Here is an 18,985-nt window from a genome sequence, read left to right as displayed (position 1 = left end):
ACGTCTTGGAGTGGAACGCTGACCAATATACGTAAAAAGTATTGAACCAAGAGGATATAACTGTCTTCATATATCGGTTTTTTTTTTGATGGACTACTGGATAACACTATCTATGACCTTGATCTGGATAGAAATTTTGGGGTCGCAGAACTTCTGGTCTTAGATATTAGCGGTGCCGTAAAAATACAGTAGCGAGCACTCCTTGCATGTGCATGACTTTTTTAAAGCAATTTCCTTTCTCTTTCAATAACTTAAACTCTTCTCAACCTGAGAACACTAACAGAACTTTTAGATGTAAGTTTAGTGCTGAAAAAGTCGTGTTATTGGTATTTAAATGCCAAGTCTTCACACTTCACTAGTTTTGCAAAGCACGTCTTATCAAGTGCCATCGTGGAAAGCAATACGACACGTTGCTTTTGATATATTCCACATCAGTATATGTGCTACAACAAGCTTTTATCAATCCATAGTGTAAATGACCTATCTACACGTTCAAAATAAAAAAAAGGGTGTTACAACAACGCACGTACCAGCAAGCAAATTCCAGTCCAATCTCGTTCAAATAGCCTTCGATCATATTGGTCAGCACCCTTCTCGAAAAGGCCCGAGGACGACCCCGCGGGCTGTATATAGGAAGAAGACTAATTCCAGTCCTCTATGATACCAAACGCCGCTAGCACAAATTTAGTCTCGGTTAAATTATATTATTTAGCAAATATGGAAAATTAATACAACCATTTTTATCATTCATGAATTAAAATTGAAGCTGATACTTGAATTCAGTCCACTTTCGCTTTATTAGGTAGCCATTTTGCTTTGTCAGGTTTTAAACTGTAGTCAGGAAAACAAATTGTATACGTACCGACCGAAATCTTCGCAGAGCAAGCGCGGCCAAGACTGAAGAAAGTGGTAATTTCAAGATTGTAAATTAAATTTATGCCAAGAATTGATGAAATGGTTTTCCTATGTAACCAGGAGCCATAATCGGGGACGGAGACCGTAAGTCTCGGGATTCGCGCGCACCTATGATATGGGACAATTTTTCTATTTTTAGAACAAATTGCGCCATCCTGACGTCATATATCCGCGCGGATTCACGCACGTGTCGGGGGCTCTCGCGTGGATGTTGTCACGTTGTGTGATCAAATGGTGAGAGTTGAGAGATTCTTTTGCGTATTTTTCACAGCGATGGCAGGGAATACGAACCAGGGCGCTTATATGTAGTTTTATGCTCTGAGCTAACGGAAAAGGTGGGTTTTTCAGGGTCGAAAACAAGACTTCAATCTCACGCTGGGAATGAATACTAAGATCTGCTCACGCTAGTTGTAAGCTTACGCGTATGTTTTGCGTTTGTTCTGACTTAAGAATATAGCAAGAAAACTCTCTACTCTGGTATCGAGTTAATTTGTGAGTTTCTCAGACAATGGTTCATCATAACCAAAACCTGTTTTGACGGTTTCTTATTGTTTCTGCTTGTTTGGTGAGTTTGCAAAAGTTTTTGAAAGGAAAGTCTGACAAGTACAATTAGCTCATTTGCATAGTGCAGCTCGTGCACTTTCAAGTCCGAGTCGGTGTTTGAATTGTCAACAAATCTTGACAAAGATTTCTTTCGTTATCTTTTGTACTGAGATGCTGGAACAAATTTCACGAACGCAAAAAAGGCCACTAACATCATGTGTGTTTCTTCAACATAAGCACAATGAAGTTTTACACTGCGAAAATGAAAATAGACAAGGAGTTTTGATAGCTCGATCGACAAACTCGAAATCGTTATTCCAAGTTGATTAAAGAAAGCGTCATCGTAACTTTGCTGATTATTTCTGCTTTATTCACATATTTTCAGCTTAGCTTTTAATACGTTCTCAAACATTTATCAATCTTAAACATATTTAAAAACTATAGAGTTATTGTTTGAGTTCGATGTACGCTTTCACACGAAAGAGCGGCGGAAGTACAATTTGTCATGTTTACTGACTGTACTGAAAACACGCATCGGCGGGCGCTCTCATTCATGACAACAGAGAATTTACTGGATTTTTACACGAATAAAACTGAGCAGTATCTACGGACGTAAAGTTATTGGGCCTTGGATGAAACATCAAGCGTTGCTTAAAATTCAAGCGAAACTCAAACTAGCAATTATTTTGCTTTACTTTTCGGTCGCGATAGACTGACAAATTCCTCGCAAGTGTGTGGCAAGAGGAGCTAGGAAACTATGAAGCCCTGAAGCTCTGCTATATCTAAATATATCCGGCTAGTTTTTTGCTGTGTAATGGGAAAGCTGTTAATCTTCAACATATGTGAAATTTAAAGTGGAGTAATGTACAGCTCATGTAAAAGAAGCATCCGTCGGAACACAACTTGGTCAGCGATATATATAAGCTTACAGCGGAACATACCTAAATTCGACACTGTCTTACTTCACTCAAGCTGGAGCAGCTTACGACGAAAATACTTAAGCAAAATTCCAACAGACGTGAACGCGTTGAGTTGTGGGCCAAACACGTGAAACTTTTCGGGAATTTCGGACGCCATTTCCTCCGCGCGACATCCGCAAAAATCCTCGCAGCATGTACGCGCGTGTGCCGCAGGCTATGGCGCAATTTGTTCTAAAAATAGAATTATTGTCCCATATCATGGGGACAACCCTAATACTAGAAATGGCGCGCGCTTACGGTCTCCGTCCCCGATTATGGCTCCTGATGTAACATATGGCCTTTTGAAGTCTATTTCGTAAGAATTTTGCAAGAAATTTAACGTTGAGCCAAAGAAATGCAAACAGGGTAGGAACTTGAAGGGACTACTGTGAATACCACTCCACGTTTTATTCCTGAATGCGCGTGGTAGAGAAATCGAATATTGTAGAGAAATTGAGAGTGTAAATTGAAGATTTAAAATTCCATGTTACTGGTTTACAAACAAATCGTTGGAAGGGGCAAAATAACCACGATGGGAGGGAGGGTGGTGAGAGCAGTATTCTAGGTCATGACCCATATCACTCTCTCTCTCTCTCCGCCCTAGTAGCTGGAGCCCCTATACATGTATATCTCATTATTATGAAGAAAAATGCAAAATATGGCGCAGAAGCAATATCCAAACGTCATCACTCACAAATCTTGCATGTGCTTCCCTGTATGGATTAAATCGAGAAGATTATTCCAATTATAACGGGCTACAATGGCCACATCTATATCATTTAGCACAAGAAAAAAATTTAGAATAAAAAGCAGCGATATTAAAGAATGACGTTTCGACGGCTCCATGCTATCATCCTCAAATTCAAATGTAACACATTATGTGAGTTCATTATATAGTTATTACAAGAAAAAAAATAAAGAAATTTTAGTACACGTTTTTCATTGCACGTATTTCATGTTGCTTGCTCATGACCGTATATATTAAAAAAATGCATTGTGTTTCATATTGTTGTTTTTGTACTCTTGCTAATAATTTCCGCCCCCAGAAGTAACAATGGACTCACTGCTTCAATCTCCAAGTAGCGGAAGAAGAATGGGCTTCTTAATCTCGTTGCAGTTTTCTTTCATTTTCTTGCTTTCTTCTTACATATTGTTTTGAAATCTTTGGAAATTTTGGATCATGATCAGGGGTTTTTGGTCAACAAGTGAGCAACTTCAACGATAAATACATTAACGAAATTAAAGTTTTGCCGTTTTCATAACATGTTTGACATTTAAATTTGAAACGAGCTCAACCCCATTTGACCATTGCTTAAACGCTACTTCATCATTCTACATGTTCGTGGACTGAGTTTTGTTTTTATCGGCCCATCACGAAGAGTTTAAGTTGAGAAAATGTAATGAAGCGACGCATATCTTTCTATGTCTTATTCCTTATGCTGTAATTTTAGATCTATCAGGGCCCGACAGACAATTAAGGTGTTAAATTTAGGCAAATGGACTGATTTATGAATTGTGGTGGACTAGGCGGCTTATTTCAAAGTCTCGTTATCTCATCGTAAATTTAAAAAACACCGGCAAAATTCATTTCCAATCAATCGGTTTTTATGCTAATATTGTAATTTCAAAATGTAAGTGTAAAATAAAGTGAAGTTGAACTTGAAGTTGAAATTCCAATTACGTTTGACCGGCTTTCTTTAAGACAATTCATTTTTTTTTTCCTTTTGATCTAATTCAATAAGCTAAACTTGTCAATGGTTAAATCAAAGCAATTTCACAGACAACTTAAAGGTAGATAAAACCATAAATTGGGAATTCACCGACGTGATTTAGTAATAATTTGTATGTCGGAACAGGACAATTAAAATTTCATTTTAAGACAAAATTCCGTCTTAATTCCAGGTTCAATTTTTAGTTATAGCCTTTTTAATTTTCTTTTTCTCATACGCTTCCGCATTGAAATAGAGCAATTGTGATTTAATTTCAAAGAACATGTCGGTAACGTCAGACAATATTTCCCCATATCTCGCATCACAGGCGTAATTATCAACAAGGTAATATATCAGTGTCACGTAGGATAACGGAGGCTTGCCTATGCCGCATATTTCTTTTAAATTTTCGCAGTTACTAATTTCAAGCGAACAGTCCTGATATCTTAGTAGCAACGCGAACCTTTAAGAGAGGACTGTTGATCTTATTGTTTCGTGGAAGTTTTTGGAAAGCTCGAGATCAAGGTAAAGATTTATAACTAGTCAAATACTTGGTCTGATTTCTAACAATACTTTGTTTAAAAGAAAAATGGCGAATTTAATAGGTAAGCTATCAATTCGAACTACAGACGGCCCTGGATATTGTGTAGACTAGCCAGATCTGTCAGAGCGATATCGTAATAGTAACATGACCCAAAATGTTAGATATTCTCTTGGTAAAGGGAAAAGAAAACGGGAACAAAACTCGATGAGAAATATTTTTTTATGAAATTTAATATTTAATATACTATCTGTCAGCACTCGATGTAATCGGTAGGTAATTCAATCCCAAATAAATACAAAGACTGTCGAATACGCCAGAAATTACCCAATCTGAATTTGCTTTCCATTCGTTTCTTAGCATATTTCCCACTGACAATGCACTGGGATTTTTTTTTATTTATTTGTTTGTTTTTTTCTTTTCGTTTTTACTTCTTTCAGAGAGGCAGATATGAAAATTTAAACCTCTCCTGATTTCCTGAAATTGTAACTATAGACAAAAATTTGATTCGTTCACGACGGATACAGTTTTTTCCCCTCCATTACCTGCTCTACCTGTAACCTATATCCTTCGTTGCTGTGTCTCGATAACGTATTTCTCGTTATTCCCCCTCGTCTGCTGCAAGTCTTCACCCTTCAATCCAAGATTATCGCACTTCAATCCTAGATTTCCAGCCCAGTTAATTAGTCCCTTCTGTTTTCTTCTGTGCACCTCCAGTGTTGGTCTACAACTTACAAAATATTTCTTTCTAAGATGCCAATTGATTATCAACTGGAATTTGACTGAAGTAAATTTTAATCGCTGTCTCGAGTTTGGGAAAACTCGATTACGTTTCGACAAGAGATTATCAAGGTTTCTTGGTTTCGAACGTTGACCTTTCCTCGGATCTCCACACACAGCGGTTTCTTCAGAAGCTAATCACTCTACATTTCATGCCATTTTCCCCCCTCCATCAACAAGTATTTTTAGTGCAGAGTGCACTATTGGGATGGTTATGGGGGTTGCCTGCCGCTAAGGAACTAAGTCGCTATGGCGCTATGGCGCTATGGCACTATGGCCCTATGGCGCTAAGGTGTAAACTTTAATGTTTGTTTAATTCATTAATTTTAATTAATTAATTAACATTACGGCAAGGGGGTCGGGTGGGTTACTTAAGTAAAACTTGTTTTACCTACCTCTATTTGCTGACAACAAAGCTATATATTTGTTTCAGAAAAGTTCTTGCTCTCCTTGTGGTACTAAAACGAAACCAATTTGCTCTAAACGCATGCACAGATAAGTTAACGTTCGCGTCGACTATACATTAGGCGGAAGATATATTTCATACGGGATCACACACAAACGTTAAGTGCTCTTCCTTGTGGTAGAACCCAATAAGTAAGACGCATGCGTCCTTGCATCGTTAGGGTCCCACACTCCGTTTTCATTCCCAGAGCCACGCGGTTTTTGCTATGTGATGTGACTGAGGACGACAGTTGTTTTTCTAGTAACGCCACTTATCCCTTTTTAGTGAAAAAAAAAAACGCTACTGTGACTACGTGTCTTTTGGAATTACCCCAAGGTTGGTTCAATAAATATCATCTGCTTTTTTCAACTTAAAATAATGTGTTTGTCAGGTTCAAATAAAGAAGGGTAACGTATTGCATCTCCTTAGCGGCCTTAGTTGTCTCTGTAAATGGCCCAAAAAAATTCCCGAGTTTGGCATCAAAACTTGTCAAATTGTACATTTTTGACAAAAGAAACCAGGAAAGTGCTCAGATATTGCTTCAGACTCCGTGGCAGCTGTGATAGCACGAATTAATTTAATCAGTCTTTAAGGGACCTCGTTCACCGATGTAGGAGATAATCTCGACCAGGTGGCGCTGTTTACGTTCAATACTTCTCGTCAATGTTCTCAGTTGTATGTAATAATCGATATCAAGGTGTATAAATTTGAATGGTTTTGGCGGCAACAAGTGGTACTTGTATTCCGTGACTATTTGATAATTAAATTAGTTCTTGTTAATCGGTGAAAAATAAAATTTGCGTTTTGAGAAAAACAAAATCGTTTCTTTTCCATTTCTTCATCAGATATTTAACTTTCCTCCATCTATCTCCAGCGATGAAAGAAAAACCAATTACATCTTCCGTGTGTTTTGGAGAATACAAAGGTTTCATGTTACATACCTTCGCGAGGAAAACAAAAGTATCAAGTTACAAAGTTGGCTAAATTGTCACGTATTCTTCTTCAACTTATTATTGAATTCAAAATAAAAGAAAATCAACTTAAACACTAGAGTAAAATTTAAAAGCTGTTGTGACAAACAGTAATTGTAAGAGAAAAAACCCTAGCAGACTATCAAGGTAAATACAAACCGGAAGTGAACCGAGCAGGGGTGTCCACTATTTTCTGTCTCTCGAAAGAACGTATGCTTCTCTTCAGTGGCTAGCACGTCTTGCTTTCACGGGTTTTGAGCTTTAGAATTTAGCATTATTTACAATTTAATTTTTCATTAGTCTCTATCATAAGATCTGACTTGTCAATAATTACATGTGTTGCAGACTCCGTGTCGCCTTAATCGTGGCGCCTTTTTCTCCACAATTAAAATTCAGTGACACTTAAAAGCTTTCAAGAGATGATTTGGAAATTCTTAGTTTCCTTCCAGACGACCTGAATTAAACTGGCAATGCTATCAATGCTCTTCAGCAAATATTCGTTCAGCTTTGCACGCTTCATTCTGAGAATTGAGAAACAATGCCGTGAGTAATTCAGCCATACCGCCACGGTAGTGGTTATTTCGCCAACATTTACCTTGTGGCGTCTTGATATGTCAGCAATGGACATGCCTCCGATTATTTCACAAAATTTTGCAATCCACCTGTATGCAATAACTTGTATGAAATAATAAATAAATAAATTTAAAGCGAACAAATTAATTTAACAAACTGGGCTCCTTGACTATTTCGAATCACTGGATAATCGAATTTTGCATCAGTGAGGTGAAACTTTAGCCGTGTAGCCGTGTTTAGTTCTCTCCAAGTTTTAATATCGCAATAATTTCTCAGTTACTTTGTATTTCTCGATCAAACGCGTCATTACTCAAGTAGGTATGGAAATCGAAAACAAATGTAATATGATTTCTTCTCTTTTTTGAAGGTCGTTGGAAACATGCCAGTTAACCAGATCAAAACAAGTTCATGACCCCTACTTTGATTGTCACGCACACTTTTTCCTTGCCTGATGATAGCTGTACGCTGAATGTAACCAAACGTGACTCGCAAGTGATTCTAATGGCCTGTCATTATTGTTTTTCGGTTCAAGCTCAATTTTTACCTTTGCCGAAAATTGCTTTCAAAGTCAACAAAGTAATCAAATTAAGTCGAGCAGCCAATGAAATTGAGCTGATCCCACGGTTATTAAACATTTCACCAACCGAAGCGTGAGCGCTTCAAAGTCGCGTTTGTGAGCAGTATATATCACCGAAGAAAAAATTATAACTAAATAACATGTTAAGCGTAAATTTTTCCACAGCAGGATCTGATTCGGTTCCTTTCGCACACCGGATGACGCTACTTTCGATCAGCGCTTAGATGACGTCACAATCTAATATCGTTTGACACGTGATTAAGTTGTTTACTTCTTCTTAGCGATCCTCCATTTTGGAAGTGCAAGGACCTTACGCGACTTATTAGTCTGTATAAAACGAAGCTGTAAAGAGTGTTGTAGCGTTCACGTTTATGGTGAACGCTGTCTATTGGAATCTGCGCTCACTAACTAGCAAAACAAACCGCACACACAACGCACCACACCGTTAGCAAGGGTCCAACACTAAATCGAAGCCTCGAGTACGTGAGCGTTTGTTTCGGCCGGGCCAGCTTGCTAACTGTAGTATCTGAGCACACAGCTCTTGCATAAAGCATTTGAAGTTGAACTGAGTTATTGAAAAGTTATCTTGTTGTGAAGGCTGATCAATTTGACGAACTGAAGGAAGAGCTGACTTGAGTGAGAAACATTTAAAGGTAAGATAAAACTGAACTTATTAGCTTATCAATTGCAAGTTTATAGTTTAAATGATGATTTCGCTGATGCAATATCGAGCCTCCGTGGGTTTGCACAATATTTTCTTAAAAGCCAAAGAATTTTCACATTGTGTGAAGGGGCAGTTTTGGTCGACTTTGTTGTTTATGTTCTATCTGGAGGCGATATACCTACCTGTATTACAGAGACAAGTACGTTTATGGCAAATGAATTATTACGCTGGGCTTTGGTTGACCCAAATGTGGCTGTATCGCTTTTACTTTCCGCTGCTGATTAGATTGGCCAACGATGTTGAAACGAATCCTGGACCTGTCTTTTTTATGGAGTCGTCAGAAACAGTTCAAAGTAATAGAATGTCATCAGAAGTCAACCAAACGTGTGAAAGTCCGTCCATGTTAGTTTTAGCATTCAGATTAGCTCAGATGGGATTAAGACCATTAGATGTTGGTGGTGCAGGAGACTGTTTTTTTAGAGCAGTTTCACATCAGTTATATGGCACTGCAGCTTATCACTTACAGGTACGCGCAGTTGGGATTGAGCATTTGAGATATCACCCTGAATCGTTTATTGAAAGCAACATTGAATACTCATGGTTGGAATATTTAAATAACATGTCTAGACAGGGAACTTGGTGTGACAATCTCATTATACAAGCAGTTGCTAATGCATTAAACTGTACAATTTATATCACAGAAAGCACTGAGAACTTTGCAGAGAGTAATGTGATAAATCCCGTCAACATGCAGGGAAGACCCAGAACGATTTATATAGGTCATTTAGATGAAATTCATTATGTTTCAACTACTCCAGTAGAGAATGAAGAATTAAATATACTGCAAAGACATCAGAGTGAAACACAGGAGGAAACTACATTACTAAATGATAGAAATCAAGCATGCATCACACAGATTGTCAGTCCAGTGAACCAAAAATCTCTAGACACTTCTATTGCCAGTGACCCTCTGGAAAAGCGAAGAGCGTTCATGAGGCAATATATGAAAGAGAAAAGGGCTAATAGGCAATTCAGAGTTAGCGAGAATAAGAAGAAACAACAGAAACGAAAAGAAAATCTTGAAAAATCACGGGAATGTCAAAGGCAAGCTTCAAAAACCTATAAAATAGCAAATCCTGTTAAAGTCAAGCAGATGGACAAACAAACAAAAGCGAAAAGACGGGAATGTAATCTGGAGAAAGTAAAAGAATGCCAAAGACAAGATTTTCTAAATTATAAAAAAGCAAATCCAGAGAAAGTCAAACAATTGGACAAACAAAAAAAAAATAAGAAGACGAGAATGTAATCTAGAGAAAGTAAAACAATGCCAAAGACAGGATTTTCTAAAATATAAAGAAGCAAATCCAGAGAAAGTCAAACAAATGGACAAACAAACAAAAACAAAGAGACGAGAATATAATCAAGAGAAAGTAAAAGAATGCCAAAGACAGGATTTTCTAAAATATAAAGAAGCAAATCCAGAGAAAGTCAAACAAATGGACAAACAAACAAAAACAAAGAGACGAGAATATAATCAAGAGAAATTAAAAGAATGCCAAAGACAGGATTTTCTAAAATATAAAGAAGCAAATCCAGAGAAAGTCAAACAAATGGACAAACAAACAAAAACAAAAAGGCGAGAATGTAATCAAGAGAAAGTAAAAGAATGCCAAAGACAGGATTTTCTAAAATATAAAGAAGCAAATCCAGAGAAAGTCAAACAAATGGACAAACAAACAAAAACAAAAAGACGAGAATGTAATCTAGAAAAAGTGAAAGAATGCCAAAGAAGAAATTTTCTAAAACATAAAGAAGCAAATCCAGAGAAAGTCAAACATATACAGAAACAAGCAAAAACAAAAAGACGAGCAAACAATCTAGAGAAAGTGAAAGAATGCCAAAGACGAGATTTTAAAAAGTATAAACAAGCAAATCCAGACAAAGTTCAACTAAACAACAAGAGAAACAAAGCTCGGTTTCAAAATATGATGGATAGTACACAGAATGGAATTAACATTGTAAACAAGAGCCACGACCCTGGACAGAATAGAAAAAGGTCAAGAGATTCTAGTGGCATAAATCATTTCCAACAAGAGGCTACATGTACAAAAAGAAAAAGAAATGATTTTCAGGAAACTAAAGAGCAGACTTGCCACAGCAGAGAATCTGTTCACATTTTGACAATGTTCGAACTGATTGAAACATTTCATAGGAATATCAAATGTGGCCCAGAATATATATGCACTTCCTGTGATCAGTTATGGTACAGATCATCTGTGACAAAATGTAATCCAAATCTTTATAAAATATGCCCTCAAAATATTCTTAAATTATGCCTGACTGGAATTAAGAGTATAAATAACACCGAGTGGATTTGTTCAACATGTCATTCTAACCTTAAAGATGGTAAATTACCAAGTTGTGCAAAAGCCAACAAAATGATATTTCCCGATAAACCAGAAATACTAAATCTGAGTGTTCTTGAAGAAAGGCTCATATCACCACGTATACCATTTATGCAGATTAGGGAATTACCTACTGGTGGTCAGTTGAGTATTCATGGGAATGTTATCAATGTACCAGCTGATGTTAATTTGACTGTAAATGTTCTACCAAGACCAGTTAATGAATCACAGACCATTCCAATAAAGCTAAAAAGACGTCTTAGTTACAAACATTACTATCAGTTTCAGAGCATCAGACCTAGCAAAGTATTAGAAGCTGCAAAATATTTAGTTCAGACAAGCAAATTATTTCAGAATGAAGGTGTACAAGTTGCTGATAGATGGTTGAATACACTGAATGGAAATGGTGGGGAGATGTCACAATTTATTGAAGGGCAAAATGCGAAAAGCTCAAATACAGCTGAAGATGTTCATGAAAAAGGAAAGAACCAGGGTGAACAGAATACGTTTGCAGAGAAAAGCAATTCCAATGACGACAGTGAAAGTGACAGTGATGAAAACTGGTGTGAAGAAACAGAACGCCCTTCAGGAATTATGGACACTTTGCTGCAAGAACCAGACATGACTGAACATGGGGAGAACATAATGAGCTTTGCACCAGCTGAAGGCAACAGACCTTTAGGGATATTTATTGATAAAGATTCAGAATTTTTGTCATTTCCCACAATATTTTGCGGAAAACGAAGAGCTGATAATAGTGAAAGAATAGTACCAGTGCATTATAGTACAATTTGTAAGTGGGAATTGCGAAGTCAAGATAGAAGAGTAGCACAGAGCGTCCCTAACATTTTTTATAAACTGAAGAAATTGCAAATCAAACAGATTCAAGGCAGTGCATCACTTTCTCTTCGCAAGTGCAAAAGAAAAGGTAAAAAGTATACAGCCGGTGATTTGAAATCAGCTGGATCTTGGGAAAAGTTGATACACCTCGATGAAGGCTTCAGAGTATTTAGAAATCTAAGGGGGTCCCTCCGTACTTTGAGAGATGCAAAAAGGACTTATTTGCAATGATTCGTCAACTCGGTAAGCCTACGTGGTTCTGTTCATTTTCAGCAGCAGAGACCAGATGGACACATTTGCTTCAGATATTAGGGCGGCTTGTTGATGAGAAAAATTATACTGACAACGAAATCCAATTTATGACGTGGCAAAAAAAATCAGACTTAATTAAAAGTGATCCTGTCACTTGTGCTAGAAACTTTGAACACATGGTGCAGTTGTTTCTTCGTGACATTTTGAAAAGTGCACTGAAGCCCATTGGTGAAGTAATTGATTTTTTCTATAGGGTTGAATTCCAACAACGTGGTTCTCCACACATACATTCTTTATTCTGGATGAAAGAGGTTCCTCAATATGGAAAAAATTCAAATGATGATATTGCTAAATTCGTTGATAGGTATGTTGCATGTAAGGCAGATTCAGAAAAACTGGGTGATTTGGTTAATTTACAGAGACACCAACACTCAAAAACGTGCAAAAAACAGGGTCATAAGATTTGCAGATTCAATTTTCCATTACCACCAATGCCAAGAACAATGATTTTAGAACCTCTTAGTGAAAACACTTTAAATGAAAATGAAGAGGGTTTAGTAAAGAAAAATTGTGAAAAAATAAACGACTTATTAGACAATTTAAAATACGACAATGAAATGAATTTTGGAGAATTTCTCCAGAAACTGGGTTTCACAGAGCAACAATATATCACGGCCGTGAGATATTCACTGAAGCGTGACACACTTCTGCTAAAAAGATCTCCATCTGAAATAAGAATCAATAGTTACAACTCTGATTTATTGAAAGCTTGGCAAGCTAACATGGATATACAGTTTATTTTGGATCCTTATGCTTGTGCTGTTTACATTTTGTCATATATTACTAAAGGACAAAGAGGAATGAGCAAATTACTAAGAAAAGCATCTGAAGAAGCAAGCTCTGGTAATAAAGACATTATAAACAAAGTCAGACACATTGGAAACAAATTTCTCAATGCTGTTGAGATCAGTGCACAAGAAGCAGTGTATTTTGTTTTGCAAATGCCTTTAAGAAGGTCATCTCGTGAATTCCAGTTTATTAACACATCCAACCCTGAGGAAAGAACATTCCTACTAAAATCAATGGATAAGCTTCAAGAACTACCTGATAGCTCTGAAGATATTGAATCAGATAACTTTATCAAAAGATACCAAAGACGATCAAAACAATTAGAAGAATTGTGTCTGGCTGATTTTGTAGCGTGGTATAACTGTGTCAAGCAAAATAAAAGTCAGGTAGAACATGTGGGTCAAGTTAAAACGTCTACTTCTGATGATTACTTACCTGAGAATGATTTTGATGATAATGTTGATGATGATCTCACCAATGATAAGACAGAAATATGTGAAGAATATGAACTAAAAGGTGGATTGAAACTAGTTAAAAGACAAAAATCTAAAATTATTCGTTCAGTAAGATTTAACAAAAACAAGGACCCTGAGAACTATAGCAGAGAACAGTTAATGCTGTACACTCCTTGGAGGAATGAAAACAAAGATCTTATCCAAAACTGCGAAAGTTACCAAGAGAGATATGAACAACTTAAGAACACAATAGTTCAGAACAGACGGCAATATGATTGTAATGCAGAAGTGCTTGATGATGCAATAGAAAATATTGAAAATGATGAACTGAAAGAATTTGTAGATGTGGCCCCAAATACTCAACATAGAGACGAACAAGACCAAGAGATAGGAGCAAAACCAAGTCCGTTATTTGGATGCTTTGATCCAAGCGCAGATAAACAACACTATCAATATGATTTAATGGATGATATCGGCATCTTTCCAAGAGCAAATGACGATGAAGATCTTGTAGTAAAACGCATGACTGATGATGATTTTCGGAAACTTGTTCGTTCACTTAATGTAAAGCAAATGGAATTCTTCTATCATGTGTTGAAATCCATCAAAACTAGTGATGAAGCACTTAGACTTTTTTTAAGTGGTGGGGCTGGTGTTGGCAAAACTACAGTTACTAATGCTTTATATGAAGCTTTGATCAGGTACTTAAATAGTGTTCCAGGTGAAAACCCTGATGACGTTAAAGTATTTAAAGTGGCACCAACAGGAAAAGCAGCATTTAATATCAGTGGTAACACTCTTCACTCTGCTTTTAAAATACCTGCTAATCGAGGTTTTGAGTATTGTACACTTGACAGAGACAGACTTAACACTATTAGAGCACAGCTGAGAAAACTTCAGGTTATTTTCATAGATGAGATTAGTATGGTAGGCAGTGGCATGTTCACGTTCTTGAATTTACGCTTACAGCAGATCATGGGTACACCAAAACCATTTGGAGGAGTTAATTTGATCACTGTTGGTGACCTGTTTCAGTTAAAGCCAGTTTTTGACAAGTGGATTTTTGAGAATTCAGGAAGTGCCTACAGTGCATTAGCCACAAATATTTGGCAAGAACATTTTAAGATGTATGAATTGTCAGAAATTATGAGACAGAAAGATGACAAAGAATTTGCAGAGCTTTTAAATCGCCTTAGAGAAGGAAAACACACAGAGCAAGGTATTGAGGTCCTAAAAGGAAGGATTTTAAAAGTAAAGCCAGGAGAAAGTGATTATCCCATGAACATCACTCACTTGTTTAGTACTAACCAAGCAGTAGACAGTCACAATGTTAAAATATTTAATAACTCCAAAAACCAAAAAGTTAATATTTGCGCAGTTGACATTGTAATTGGAGATCTGTCCGATGAACTAAAGGAAAGACTGAAACAAAAAATCCCAAATGATCCAACCAAAACCATGGGATTATTTTCTGTTTGTTCTGTCCATGTTACAGCAAAGTATGACTTAACAACAAATGTGTCTGTCCTTGATGGTATGACTAATGGAGCAGAATGTACAGTTGAAAAAATTGATTACAGAGTACCGGACTCTACTAGACCAAGTATTATATGGGTAATGTTTCAGGATCCTAAGATCGGTCATCACTGGCGAAGAGAATATTCTCATTTGTATAATGTACAAATACAAAGCACCTGGACACCAATCTTAGAAATCACAAGGCAATTTAGATTGTACAAAAGAAATCAAGTTCAAGTTCTTCGTAGACAATTCCCTTTACGACCAGCTGCGGCCAAAACAATACATCGTTGTCAAGGTGACACGCTTAATGAAGCAGTTGTTGATTTACCAGCTTCAACGAGAGAACATATGCATTATGTTGGTCTAAGCAGACTTCGGAATCTTTCAAGTTTGCATATCTTAAACTTAAATGAGAAAAAGATAACTGTGAGCAAGAAAGTTGCATCTGAAATGTCTAGATTAAGATCAGAGGCATCTTTAAAACCATGCATTTCCTTTCTTTATGAAGCACCAAGTAACAAAAGCAACTTCAAAATTTTGTTCCTAAATGTGAGATCTTTACATCTCCATATTGAAGATGTAGCGTGTGATTATAGTGTACAAGCAGCACATGTGAATGTATTCGTTGAGACAGCTTTATGTTCAAGGGACAGTGATGAGGCATATGACATGGCCAACTTTCGCCTCTACAGAAATGACTATGATCCACAGAACAATACTAGAACACCGTATGGATCAGCTGTGTATATCAGAAATGATGTAGAGTGCACCTGTGACCCCTTTAGATTAAACTACAACAATACAGAAATGACTGTTGTTATTATCAATTTACCTGGTTGTAACAAGATACATGTTGTTGGGATATATCGATCTAAATCAAAAGTTGTATTTCCTAAATTAATTGAAGCGTTAGAACATTTACATCGCACTATTCTTCGAGAACCACAGACTCCAGTCATAATTTTAGGAGACTTTAATGTCAATTTTATGGAACCTACCTCTGAGCAGAAAGCTCTTGTGGGATATATGATCAAGCAAAAGGGTTACACTCAGCTGATAAAACAGTACACAACAGATTATAAAACTCAGATAGACCACATATACACTAATATTCCACAACAAGTTCAAAGTTCTGGTACATTGGAGTCATATTATAGTGATCATAAGCCCATTTTTGTTTGTCTAAATGTAAGCAGCTAGAGCACATTGTTTTCTATTGCTAGTTATTTTGTCAGGATATGTAGGAATGATTTTATTGTTGGCTAAATCTTTTTGTTTTGTTGACTTTGCTTGAGCACAAGTTTCTTATTTTCATATTTGGGTTTGATTTTTAATAGCATTAACCACATGTATACCCATGTAGTTTACAGATATACAAAAGATTAAGTAAAAATTGTAGCGGAGAAAAATATACGATGAACCAAATAAAATGTGTTGTTTCTCGGTGGAAACATGACCTCGCTTCTAAGAGTGAGGTCATTGTGTGCCGTGGTGAGGTAGTGACTCCTCACTACCTGTAGTCAAGATGCAGGCCATCAGAGTTGAAATGTAAGTTAGTCGTATGTATTTTGAGGGGTTGGGAATTTATTTGAACTTGATTTAAGTTAGTATTAGGGGAGCAAAGTATATTTTACCAATGTTAACTGCTTACTGATTGTTTTTGTTACACATTATTTTGCAGACTGCTGTTTGAGTACAATATACCTAAATGTTCATGATTCTGAATGGTAATATATTACCAAAACACTGAAAGCACTGAAACTACCTACAACTCTTCATTGTATCATCTCATTCAAGACACTACAAAGAACAGTTATGTGCATTTAAGTTTGTACATGATTGCATGTTCTATACATGCGTGCTCCATACAACATGCTATGGTATGCACAAGCTCAACCAACAATGGATGTTACTCTGAATATGCTGCTAACGACACCTTCTGGAAATCACTCTGCATGGTCTACATTTCTGTTGCTAAAGAGAAATGAGAAACGATTATGGATGTCACTCTATATGGTCTACATTTCTATTACTAAAGAATTTGAGAAAAAATTATGGATGTCACTTTAATACCCTGTGTAAGTCATCTGGAAAAAGATCTATGCAAATCAGAAACAACTTGCCATCATCATCTGCTTTCTCTCTAAGCAAGAACGACCACAAATGGTACTCTGAATATATATGCCCATCTACGAGTATGGAAAGTCACTTGGGTGGTCTTCTTAACGCAGTAAAAAGACACCAAAGAGGTTACTCAAAAGCAATGCAAATGTATATATACAATGCTAAAGCTGTGCATCTCGTACACAATTCAAGATGACCAAGTTACTGTCATATATGTAGCTAAAATAAATAAATATCCTTTATTTACCGTCGTTCTGTTCATAAAGAATAAATTCAATGTCAGGAACAAATGAATCAAATCAAACAACAAGGTTAAAAACCCCAACTGGAAGAAGGCAAACCAGTTGACTATTTACGAGCTTGGCCAAGGTGTTGAACTTGGGTCTGCCTGAGCTAATCAGCCATGCTGATTTATTTGAGGTAATTATTTGTTGTGGGCTGTACAGTCCAAGAAATGTTGCTGGACATAATGGTTTATGTGTCATTTGTAAACAACAAGGCATAGCATTTGTAGTATTGCAATCGGCAGAAATTGCCAATAATGGGGCCTGCTAGGAACACTGGGATGCTGAGATGCATGAAAGCATGGCAATTGTCCATGACAGTTGTTGTTCTTGCTGTTTATCCATCAAAAGATTAAGATTAAGAAATACAAGTTTATGTTGAAAAAAGTGATGTCGAGTTATTTTTCTCTGATAAGTGCACACACTCACAATGATGACATTACATGAATGACTAAAATCAAGGTTTCTGCAGTATACGCCCATCTTTGTCAAGGGGCAAAGCCCAAGATGTCTTTGGGATCACTACTCGTCACCTATGTAGATGACTGGATTACAACTGCTGTACATTACAGAGCTGACATTAACGGCCATAACCCATAAAAACCGGTGTCGTATGCTTGTCGGGCTCTTAATGTTATGGGTGAACTTGCCTGCTGTTGACACAATTCACTCAAACCAACAAGTTAAGAGTCACTAGATACAGACAAAGGATGTCTCAAAGCTTAATGACAGTCCTGCATTACACTCTGCACTATCTGAGATTGTCTCACTAGTTTACTTTGGAAAGGTCTAGCATCTAACTCTTAATCTTAAGTGTAAAAAGCCGAGTATTATTCTCACATATTCTTGACACAGACACTTTGGCCTCTGTGAAAATTTTCGTAGTGAACTGGCATTTTAGTAAGAAAACTTTATTTAAACTGGGTAGTCCATTCAGCTCTAAGGCTGGTCTCCATAGGGGCCCTGTATCTAAAACTCATATAGGCTAAAAGCCTAAAGTACAATAACTGATAAAATTAAGAAATATTTATAAATTCAGGAAATTTGTGATGATTGAAACAGGAAAATGGACAATTCCTCCAAATTAACTTGAGTCCGTAGTTACAACTGAACAGCTGAATGTGATTACGTACGTTGATATACATATTTATAACATGCCATGAAAAGTACAGCCAATCAGAATACAGGAAAGCCGTTAAATATTACACCCAATCTGCCCATCATGCGCTGCGCGTATGTCGCATTGATTGTGTTAGCCAATGCATTTTCTATGGCATGCTATAAAACAGTTATGTAACGCTCTCTCGTGGGCTACCATGGAATATCCCACTTTTTCGCTTATGTTTACCTGGTATACACACTCGCCTGAAGGCTTGTGTATGTTCCGAGAAAATACAAGTGATTCGTGGGATGTTCCATGGTAGACAATTCGAAAGCTTTGCATAACTAGTATATTATATATCTTTGCTTTGGCTGCGGTTAATATCACTTTCCGAGATCTTGATCATTCTGGATATCATAAATGATGGTAATTGAACTGAGTGGAGTGCAATTTGGTCTGAAATCATACGCGCGATT

General features: G+C 36.8%; 1 protein-coding gene and 1 long non-coding RNA gene across 2 annotated transcripts; both read left to right on the top strand.

Annotated features, from left to right (window-relative positions):
- Positions 1-8,113: 8,113 nt before the first annotated feature.
- Positions 8,114-17,374, top strand: LOC149105576 (uncharacterized). The gene is made up of 2 exons (XR_016201175.1): positions 8,114-8,666; positions 16,681-17,374. It is a non-coding gene; the product is annotated as an uncharacterized LOC149105576 (long non-coding RNA).
- On the top strand, positions 12,150-16,392 carry LOC149105577 (uncharacterized). The gene has a single exon (XM_089271384.1). The coding sequence runs from the start codon at positions 12,150-12,152 to the stop codon at positions 16,197-16,199; it is 4,050 nt and encodes a 1,349-aa protein (XP_089127510.1). The 3' UTR covers positions 16,200-16,392.
- Positions 17,375-18,985: the final 1,611 nt, after the last annotated feature.

Source organism: Orbicella faveolata, unplaced genomic scaffold (assembly GCF_042242905.1).
Source record: "Orbicella faveolata isolate gen_17 unplaced genomic scaffold, um_ofav_v1 contig_34, whole genome shotgun sequence".
NCBI lineage: Eukaryota > Metazoa > Cnidaria > Anthozoa > Scleractinia > Merulinidae > Orbicella > Orbicella faveolata.
This window is presented reverse-complemented; position numbering and strand designations above follow the sequence as displayed.